The 10,954-nt window shown below is 43.5% G+C and overlaps 1 protein-coding gene across 2 annotated transcripts in view; it reads left to right on the top strand.

The window, feature by feature from the left end:
• Nucleotides 1–914: 914 nt before the first annotated feature.
• Nucleotides 915–10,954, top strand: part of LOC117253022 (single-stranded DNA-binding protein 2) — a 67,583-nt gene continuing 57,543 nt past the window's right edge. Inside the window, exon 1 of one of the 2 annotated variants that reach the window (XM_033620344.2) lies at nt 915–1,053. In XM_033620344.2, the coding sequence (XP_033476235.2) occupies nt 998–1,053 (56 nt within the window). In that variant the 5' untranslated portion in view covers nt 915–997. Of the gene's footprint in view, nt 1,054–1,145; nt 1,266–10,954 lie in introns of those variants that run through there. The other variant, XM_078170775.1, reaches the window with a different exon arrangement.

The following is a 10,954-nucleotide window of genomic DNA, read 5'->3' as shown; positions in this document are numbered from 1 at the left end:
ATGTTTCCGCAGTCATCGTGACCTTTGTTTCTTTTTGTGAACATACCAAACCTGCGTCATTCCTGTGACCATCAGCACCTCTGATCACTTAGTAAGGGTGAGGCCTTTTGAGGATTGCAGATTAAACTCACACGTGTACTCCAACAGGTCAGCATTTACACTTAACAGCTAATCATCCTCAGTGTCCTATAGCATGTATCCGACACTTTAGTATCACTGAAACATTTCCTCTCAGTGATGGAGCAGCTGCACAGTGGCAGTGTTTCAAGCATGTATGTAAAGGAAGCCTTCTTTTGTGGCCACGTCTTCCCCACAGTGCATGCTGGGTTGTGTTGTTTACAGGCCCTCAGTAGTGCTCAGTCTGTTCCCAACATGCTCTGCTCCACACGTTTGGATATCTTAACACCTTTGTAAATAAACACCAATGCAAATGCAGTTCGTATTTGCGAGAGTTGTTTGCGCAGTGCGCTGTGTGTGCGTCGGTAGAGGGTGTGATTGTCTATAAAAGGAACAGCCAAAGCCAGTTGTTTAAAATCCTAGTTGGACGGTTTCAAATCCCCCCCTTGCACTGAGAGAGGAGAATAGAGGGAGGGGGGTGCGAATGTGTGTGTATGTGTGTGTGTGTGTGTGTGTGTGTGTATGTCAGTCTGTCTGCATGTCAGGAGAGAGCCTTTCCAATCAGGGAAGGGATGGGAGAGACCCTGACAGACAGACAGACTTCAGACAGACACACTGGGAAAGCAGAGGGAAAGACAGAGAGAGAGAAAGAGAGAGAGAGAAAGAGGGAAAGAGAGAGAGGCGGGGGGTGGAGCTATCAGTGGAGAGGCGTGGCTAGGATGCTGTCACTCACTGGCGGTTGCCATGGCGAGCGGGCGGTCCCGAACAGCGGGACATCCAATGGGAGCCGACGCTGCTTGTGTCACCATGGTGACGGGGCTGTGCCCAGGGAGGTTGTGATGGGTTGACAGGTGCGTGACAATCGGAGCTCTCTGCAAGCATGTACGCCAAAGGCAAGAGTAGCAACGTGCCGTCCGACAGCCAAGCCAGAGAAAAGTAAGTTTTATTTATGGGGGAGGAAACCGCGGCTGTGAGGGAAGTTCATGAGCGGCCAGGGGCAGTCACACACGGAGCTGCGGTAGGGGAGGGCGCACGGCGCGGAGCTCTCAGCTCTGCGCTCTGCAAGCACTGGAAAGTTGACTGCTTCATTTATTTGAAGAAAGATAAGACATTTTGTCGGCGGGGTTTCAGCGCAGTTAGATTAAAATGTAACACGCAGTTTCTGCTCCACTGCTTAATTTCAGGATTTTCCTCTTCTCTTGTCATGTCTTGGCGTTTCTGTGCTTGTTGTCTTGTTTCATTACATGCCGAGCGACTGTTTGTAATTTTGCGTGTGTTTTACGCACAACTGTTTGGCAGTTTTGCAGAGTCCAAACTAGACACCCGTGACCGTGTGTCGGGCTGTGGAAGCGGCAACAAAAAGTCCACGCATTTAGCTGCTCGCGAGCCGCTGCGCGTTTTTTTAAGGTGTCGCTTTTCTGAAAGAGACTGTGTTGCGTTTATGGCCACGCTCCGTGAGTCCAGTCACCGCCACGGCAGAGGAAATTTGTGACAGCAGACAGTCATCTTGTCTCCACATTTTGGCGAGACAGGCACAGTGTGAGATAGTTATTCATAGGCTATAGAAGAGGATGTACAGCAATTTGTGTTTACATACCAGCAAGGAAAGATATGGCTGTGCTTTGCTTTCTCACAGACAGAACAGAGTTTGACCCGAGAATTGAACTAATCAGGCTTTTTCCTTATCAGACAACAGCTTTTATATTGTAGAATTAAGTCAATTTTGGAGGTGGAAACTGACAGTAGAGTAGTTTAAATAGAAATATCAGGTTGTTAAATATCTACATTCATAAAATGCATGTAATTTGTGCCACTTTTCTACACATCTTGTCTACTTTAATGCATGAGATGTGAAAACAAACACCATAAATTCATTATGTTCTGAAATGCAAAGATCCTTAAGGTGAAGTCACGGCTGCTCGCTACTTTTTTGGATGCTCAGAGTCAGATGGTCAGCGAGCAGGGATCATAGATCAGCACCTGCTAAGCAAAGAGGAGCAAGTACATATAGATGATGTGCCTTTTGGCTGTGAGCAGACAAAAACAATTATTTACGGTGGGTTTGCCTTCCGCAACAGTTACAGTATGACACAACTATATGAGGATAAAGTGCATTTGACTTGTGTTGTTTGAGCTGTTGCCACCTTTGAGAGTCCTTACATGCCCTGGTGAGATGTTCATGAAAGATCAGATGAGTCGTCTCACCTCCACCCCCCAGCCACTGCTACTTATATCATTTCTTTTGAATCCAGTTCACTCATGTTTGTCAACAGTGTGATTGAGTGTTCAGCGTTTCCCTCGAGCCCCATTCTTTATCCCCCAATCGATATGAAAAGGATAGGACTGAACAGTGTGGCTCTATCGCTGCCTTACTGCATGCGCTGACAGAGAGATGGAAAGCTTCCTCCAGGCCTGGGAAATACTCTGTGTCAACACATGTAAGCGTGTGTGTATGTGTGTGTGTGTGGGTGTAAGCATGTACTGTATGTGAAAGAGCTTTTCTTTGGGAAAACGCAGCAGAGACTTATTCTGTAAAAGTGTTCGTCAGGAGTCCCCTGTGAGTTTGCAGAGCGGCTCAGTTCACCTACGATGAAGAGACTAAAGATCACAGCGCTGTGTTAACATGGCCTATAAGTAGGTTACCTGCTGTCTTTAAAGGGAACATCTGCCTAAACTTTGTTCATAGATGTGACAGACGCGATGTGTCTCAGATGAAGACCTAGTTTTTTTGGAGCTACTTGGGAGGTTTAACGTTCATGAACACCTGGCTCTGTGTGATACTGATGTTATTGAGCGAGTCTTAACATTTCATCCACAAATACAGTCTGTCAATATGCTGTAAATGACCTATCTACAGTGGTAGATGTGATTGTGGCTAGATTCCATCTTTGATTTTAGAATCATAAGTGTTGTCTTTTCCTGGTTTTAAAGGCTGCATTATAATAAGGTGATGCCGTTTTCTGAACTTAGCAGACTGTTCTATTATTTGCATTTACCCACTCATTCATTATATCCACATTATTGATGATTATTCATCAAAAATCTCATTGTGTAAACATTTTCTAAAGGCACCAGTAGTCAACCCTACAATATTGTTGCAATAGATATTGAGGTGTTTGGTTAAAAAATATTGTGATACTTGATTTTATCCATATCGCCCAACCCTATATGATCTTCTGATTATTTTGGAGATCAGTCTTTGAGATTAAAACGGGCAAAATCCTTCCTGCAGTCACTAAACTTAATAATTTTCTATCTTACTGGGTGGCATCACATTTAATTTAGACTTCCCCGTTGTTGCAGATCATTTTGTTATCTGTGTTTACGAGTGTTTTCAAGGCGAGAGTTGATGTTCCACTGGGCGTTAATGCCAAGGCCATGGCAAAAGAAAGGATGGGGTGACAAGAAAACACCAGATGAAAAGGGGCCGGGAAAGGCAAAAATCAGGCGAGGCAGAGTTTCATTCGTCTCTTAACAAGCAGCCTTGTTTATCAGTGGTGTGTATCGGAGAAGCAGAGCGGGGCCCAGCGCCGCCGAGTCTTCAGTTGTTTCTCATTTCTGCAGCGCAGTGGGGGATCAGAGAGTGGGAGAGACGGAGGGCAACAACAGATTGAGGGAAAGAAGGAGGAGGGGAGAGAGCAGGACTGAGGGAATTTGCTGGATCATTAGTTTACAGTGTTGTAGTATTGACCTCAGGATGGACCCCCGCAGACACAGGGCGCTGGCATCTCGCCCATGTAGATGTAAAGGAGCTTGAAATGCAACTGACCTCTATGCTACTCTGTTCACTCGTGTGTGTGTGTGTGTGTGTGTGTGTGTGTGTGTGTGCTCTTAGAATCAGATTTGTGTGTTGTGTCCTTGCTACAAATGCATTTTGGGAATACAATTTTTTGCCCCAGCAGGTTAATATCTAGCAGAATGTTTATCAGGTAGTTTTGCAGTTTGCGTACTTGGAGATAAAAAGTAATAAAGCAGGATGAAAATATTGCTTCAGGAGAATCACAGAATGTGGCACGTTTAAAAGACCCTATATTAAAGGCTGTATTACGGTGTATATTTACAGTATGCAGAAGTTGCCTGAGATATTTAAACAAAATAAAGGAAGCTTAATTTTCTCGTACACTATCACTGAGCTTATTGTTTGGCATGTCCGTTAACCTTTTTGTTCTTGATATGAAAAACTTTCAGACACATAAGGTATTCTGCATACAAAAGCTCAAAATTCTGTGAACAATTTTATTAATTTGCAAGATTTTTTATAAACATACACTTCGTTTTTTTGTCCTCCTATATAGGAAAATGTAGTATGTTAAAATATGCCAAAAGAAATTAGGCCTGTAGAGAAAATGATTTTGCTTAAATCATTATATCAAGGCCCAAGTACCTGACATTTTTCCAGATTGTGTATTCTATGCTGCATAAATTATGGTAAGAAAACTACGACTGCACCAAATAGTAGACAAGCATTTTATGAAGTTCACTAAAGATGTGGCTCAAGCTGTTATCACTTATCGATGTCTCCTATATGTAATCTGTAACCATTACAGAGGAGGATGTGCAGATAAAGAAAAGCAGATGAGTACGAAAATGATGCTCCAAAGACTCACTTTACCCAAGTTATAGAAATAAATAAATAAACAGAAACACATTGTCACACTTAGCGTTAATGGTATCACGTCACGGAGATAGCTCAGGTTGGATGTGCCGCAGTTGTGAGACTTCTGCTTCTAAAAAGTGCACCTGCACGCCAGTTCAATAAAGGTCCATGGGATTCTGTTTGTGTTGTTCAAAGCTCTAAAAAGTTAATGGAAACATGTGCGCAGAAACAATACAGGGCTCTGCAATAAGGATTGCCTGATCGCCCGGGGCAAGTAGAATGCCACGTCGGGCTAGTAAATCTAGCAATGGTGGAAGAATTCAATACATATTTTTTCCAGAGCTGCATTACTCCTTAGCTCTGTTGAGAGTTGCACATGTTCAGCACTGATCAGACAGAGTTTATGAGCTGAAGTACAAGCTAGAATTTCAGTTACCTGGAAACAGGAGTTTAGTTGGGTGGTAGTAGAGGATTTGGGCCAAAGATTAAACATGACAGTTAATTTTAGTCTTTGTTGTTATTTTATAATCGCTAATAAATATAACAGTTTGTATAGGGGAAAGTAAAAATTGGCTTCGGACAGGTAGATTCAACCCACTTGCCCAAGTGAAAAAACATTAATGTTAGCCAACAATAGTTTTGATAGGACTTCTTCTTCAGCAGGAAGTACTGTGGTTGCAGTCACAAACTGTTGGCAGCATGGTGTATGGATTATGCTGAGTAACAGGGACATGTGCAAATAAAACCCAAACTGTCTGCAGAGCTAGATACCACTCATACCACCACAAATATGTAGCTTCTGATTTGTTTGAACTGATCCTTTAAGGTTTAAGACAACAGAAATATGAATAGGGAGCAGTCTTTACACCCGTGTGCCTGTAGCAAACGCTCACAGTGGGTCTCAGACAGCAACACTGTTCCACTCTCTCCTCTCGCTCCCTCTCTCTGGCTGTACCTGTGTTACGGTCTGCACTTGATTTTGATTCGAAGTGACAGTACACGACCACTGACTGTGTACTGCAGTTGTTCGACGAGTGTAGGTTTCAGTCACTGGCAGTTAGAGGACACATTCCACATAGTTCTGGGATTGTGGTCCTGTGTGAGTTGCATTGCAGCACATAGTACACATTCCTTTTTTTTTCTTTGCTGTGTAGTGAATCATGGAACAAACACTACTTCAAATACACATGCTTGCAAGTCTTCTCGCTGCTCTCTATTTCTGTTGGACTCACAGACGTATACAGCATATCTGCTTTTGTGGATTTTTTTCCTAGAAAGTACAACTGTTTTTTTACTCATCAGACTGAAAAGCACAAACTGTAAATGCACATTTGTGAAAAGGCCAAGTATCATAGGTGGTATTGTAGTTCAGGTGCCAGCCATAAATCTGGTGCAGACTTAAGCATTTCTAGTAAGGATCATCATTCTGCACACACACACACACACACACACACACACACACAGCTACTTCTGAACCGAGACACCTCAGAATCCTGCCAGGAGGCTGCCAATGCAGCATTGCGCAGACTGAGGCAAAGCAGTGCATGCTGGGAGTGTTTATCCGACAGAAGCAATTCAGGCTGCCACTCTGGCTCTGACAGTGAGTCGCATTACAGGAGAACTACAATAAAAATAGAGCAGTATCTCACACACACACACACACACACACACACAGTGTATGCTCACAATGCCTTGCATCGACTGTGCGGGGAATCTGATTCTGTCCGTGCCAGCTGCCACCTTATGAATGTAATTGATGAGTTTTTTGTTTGTTTACTACATCTCGGTGTCCTTGAGAAATGATGGAGGCGCACTCATTAGGGGAAGGAGAGAGTGGGATCATTTGTTAGAGCGTGAAGAAAAGAATGTAGCCAGAGGATAAGCATATGTTCCTGGTCAACTTGGCGGGTGAAATGGGACGCAGAGTATGGAAAATGAGCTTCAAACTATCACATTTAAAAGTCGACATAAGTTCAACAGTTGAGAGGTTAAAAAAAGACGGGCTGAATCGGAGAAAGATCCGAAGGGAAAGGGAGAGTTTTTGTGTCCAGGTCAGACGAGGTCAGGTGATATCCTGCAGGACCTCATGGTCTAATGCTCCATAATGACTGTGTGTCGGACCTCTGCACTCTGCACACATCTCACTCTTTCTGTGGATCACTTACACTGGTAAGTGGCCACACCTGGTTCTGTTGGCTCAAGTCCAGTGCCGGAGTAAAAAGGAACCCTTTAACCCCAAACATAAAGCCACATGGTGGACCTCGGCTTTAGCTCCAGAGAACAATATAAAAGTGTGTGATAATGTGTGTGTGTCTGTCTCCGCTCTTTGCCGCTTTGGGTCAACAGAGAGCATACTGCGTGTGTAAGTCTGTAAGCCCATCTGAGCTGTCTGCTTACAGCACTTTCCCCATATGTTTCATCCCTCAAAATCAACCTCCATCTGTCTGTCACGCTGCCTGTGTGAACGCAAACTACAACATCCAGTGATCATTACACAGCTAATAGCCTCTTCAGCTCTCATGGGACGCTTGTGAACAACTGTGAGAACACGGAGAACTGTCACCGCTCTCCGTTTGTTGTCTTCCAGCAACACTGACGGTCAGTGAAAGATATCGACTTAAAACTGCTGCAGATGTATTTAATCCTTGCAGCGTTTTAGATTAGCATCAGTCTGGGATTACAAGAAAACCTCTGATATGTTTTCTTTTTTTTTTTTCTCTGGGTATACAGAGCTGTCTTCAAACGAAAGTGATGATGACAGTTTGACAAGGCCCTGATAGAAAACACTTTTTAACCTGCTGAACACATAGAGGCTGTTAAAAGTCCTCTTTTATCTGCTGGCATCCCTCCTAGTCTCTCTCTTATCCCTGCTGCCAGAGATGTAACTTGCCACAGAACTGCTATCAAAGCAGCGGCCTCTTATTGAGCTGTGTGAGGCGGGGGGAGACAGCCTCTGATCGACGCAGGCAGAAAAAGGGGTGACATGTCAATCAACAGAGAGGACCCTGTAGAAGGCATTCTCACAGGACGCCTTGGGGTCCTTGAGAAGGATCGACGTGACAAAAGGCCTCCGTCGGCATCAGATAGCACGCGGGTGAGAAGGGGAAGAGCGGAGGAGAGGGCACAGCATCCTCAAAGTCTTTTATCACTCCCTTCAAAAGATGGAGGGTACAGATGAGTTAGTTTATCACCCGGTGTTGGTCCCTGAAGACCCCATGGGTGTCCCTGAATGCCTCTGCTTTAATTAGGAACACAACATATCTTTCCTTTCTCTTCAGTTCTCTTCAAGGAACATCCTCCCTGCAACAGTTACAGTGTCTCAGCTTTATCTTTGGAGTGAGATACTGACATTCAGGGAGTGGAGGATTCAGATCAGTGCACTGTAGATGAGTGTAAGACACGGAGCAGAGACGAGGGGGGGTATTTCATTGTACGCTTTGTTGACCATGATTGTAAACTGCGATCCATGCTGTCAGGCTTTGTTCGTGTCGTTAGTGGTAGCACTTGTGGTTTTGTTAGGACTTTTTTTTTTTTCTTTTTGCCCCTGGTGACCCCAAATATGCACGGCTTCGCTCCAAACCACAGCGCGGTAGGGACGCTCCCTCAAAGCGCTTCCTGTAACCTGAGAGTTCCAGCCAAAAGTAAATGCTGTCAGTGGAAACAACACTCACTGTCTCTGGGCTCAGATGAGAGAAGCCCAGCTTGTTGCTCTTATTTCTCAGATTTTCTGGAACATAAATTATTTTAGCACTTTTATTTATTTACCTTACCTGTCCTGTGTAATAGTACGTGTGAATAATAGTCATCTTTTCCCATTTTTTTTATTAGTGCCCCCCAGCTGTATCACCCTCACTTTCAGTGTGTGACAACTGCTCTCGTGCTCACCAGCGTGGTTTAACTTGCATATTGCTGTGTATAGTGTAACTGCGGATGCTGCTATGCTTTCCCCGCCTTCCGAGTGTAGTGGAGGTTGGTTGGAGGCCTCTCTGCTGATATCCCTCCATCATTGATATGCAAGCTGCATCGCACAGGCGCTAGCGCAAGGTTAAGCATGCGTGACGGCCAGGCTTAGGAACTGCTTCAGACACTCTCTCTCTGTATCCCTCTCTCTTTCTCCTGCACACACACACACACACACACACACACACACGTTTTCTCTTACTGTGCCTCCTCTCTGCATAGACCTCAGTTCTTCTATGTCTTGGCCTCAATTGTCCCTTGTCTGTTTTGTGAAGTTAAGCCACAGAGTTCTTCGCTTTAATTCTCCTTAAATGTACTGTCCTTACTTGACCAACATACAGGCCGTCTGTCCACTGATCCATATAAAGTCCTTCATGACATTTTCTCCCCTCTGAATGCAAGGCAGTATATCCTCTCGCTCAGGATTTAATTCTCTGACATTGAGTTCTTGACTTTTTAAGGTCCACTAAATGCCATTTCTCATCCATTGAGAAGCAGGGAGGATAAATGAGTGACACAAGGTGCAGAGCAAGGCAACAGTGAGGCTGTTCATCAGGATAGCGCCAGTGTTGGCAGCTACCAGTACAGTTAACTAAATTCAATTTATTTATTTATTTCACTGTCTTTTCTGAGTGTGTTCTTCTTGTTATTAACTGGCGCTATTAATTTACAGACACCTCGGTGCATAAATTTTACTACTAGTTTATACACCCTCACGTTGCAGCAAGATGTATTTGTCTGAATGGTTAGTCATTTATTTATACTTCCTCCCGAGCCTCTGTGCAGGCCTTAATAGCCTCACATTCTTCCCCAAATTGCTCTAGATTGCCTTCATCTGTATCAGTTTCTTTTATCTCATCTCGAAGCTCTGTTGTTCAAAAGAATAGAGGCCCATTAGAGCCCGTAGAAAGGAATTCTAATCCTATAAGATTAGAGCAACGCCGTCCTCCCAGTCGTCTCCTTCTCCCTTTGGTTTTGTTGGAGTTGCTGCTGATTGTGGAATGTTGCATTGTGCGAGGTGAACAATGACGATGTGTCACTGGACGGTGTGCGTGGCGGGCGGGAGAGGAGAGTGTCCTGGGCTGTCACATACTGTATGCTAGGGGCAGGGAGGTGTGTGTGGCAGCAAGGAAATACCTCAGCCTCACTTTGTGTGTGTGTGTGTTTGTGAAAGGAAGAGTGGGGTGTGTGTAAAAGAAAAAGATTATCCTAAAGTGAAACAACTCAATCTACTGTAAAAATTTATGCGACAGGATCGTGTGTGTGAGTGTGTGAAGTAATCCCTCCCCTGAACAGTGATGGTCCCGTCAGAGAACAAAACAACAGTGTGATCTTACATTGATCCTTATCATATTTATAATTGTAATACGAGGACTAACTAGCTCTCCACTGCGATACAAGAAGATTTGCTTTATTTAAACAGTTTATTAACATGTCTTCTACATCGATTATGAGCTGGTACGTGTGCTAAGTTTTATTTTTATTTTATTTTTTTGCCTTGGACACCTGGTAGCCTTTAGCCTCAGACCTAACCCACACGTACATGAATATTTTGGAAATAATAAGTGTATTTACACAATTGATACAGACACTGTTCTTGTCCAGAATTTATATGAGTAAGAATAAAACCCACAATAGAACAAAAAGAGAAAAAAAGAAAAACATAAAGCACTCAACCCACCCAACCTAGACACCCAAAACAAAATGGAAGGATCCTTACACTGTTATCCTCTCCAGATATTGAATAAAAGGTTGCCAGATGGCATCAAATAAATTCAACTGCTCATTTCTATTATATCTGATCCTCTCCATCTCGGGTGCACTGACGACATCATCAAGCCACATATTCACATTAGGAATATTTTTACCCTTCCACAACATCAGCAAGCATGTCTTAGCTGACATAAGGACATAGTTGATAAGTCGTCCTTGAGCTGATGTGAGGTTCAGGCTCAATGCTTGAATCAAGAATGTCTGACATTGTATGGAAAATGTTGCACCAGTACCTCTGAATCTTAGGACACATTATAGCATAATGGTTTATTGACGCTTGTCGCACAGAGAAGAAACTATCTACTAAAAATATGCAGCTTATGTACTATTTTAAATTGCATTAGGCAATGTCCGACATTAACAGAACATTCATTATTGTGTTTTATACTATAATTTTATTGTTCCTCTACAATCTGGATATTTATTTTTCACATGTCCACCTTTTCAACCTGACATGTACAGTTACTTCTCCACTGGAACATGAACACAGGTGTCAGATTGCACAAG

Source organism: Epinephelus lanceolatus, chromosome 9 (genome assembly GCF_041903045.1).
Source record: "Epinephelus lanceolatus isolate andai-2023 chromosome 9, ASM4190304v1, whole genome shotgun sequence".
Taxonomy (NCBI): domain Eukaryota; kingdom Metazoa; phylum Chordata; class Actinopteri; order Perciformes; family Serranidae; genus Epinephelus; species Epinephelus lanceolatus.
This window is presented reverse-complemented; position numbering and strand designations above follow the sequence as displayed.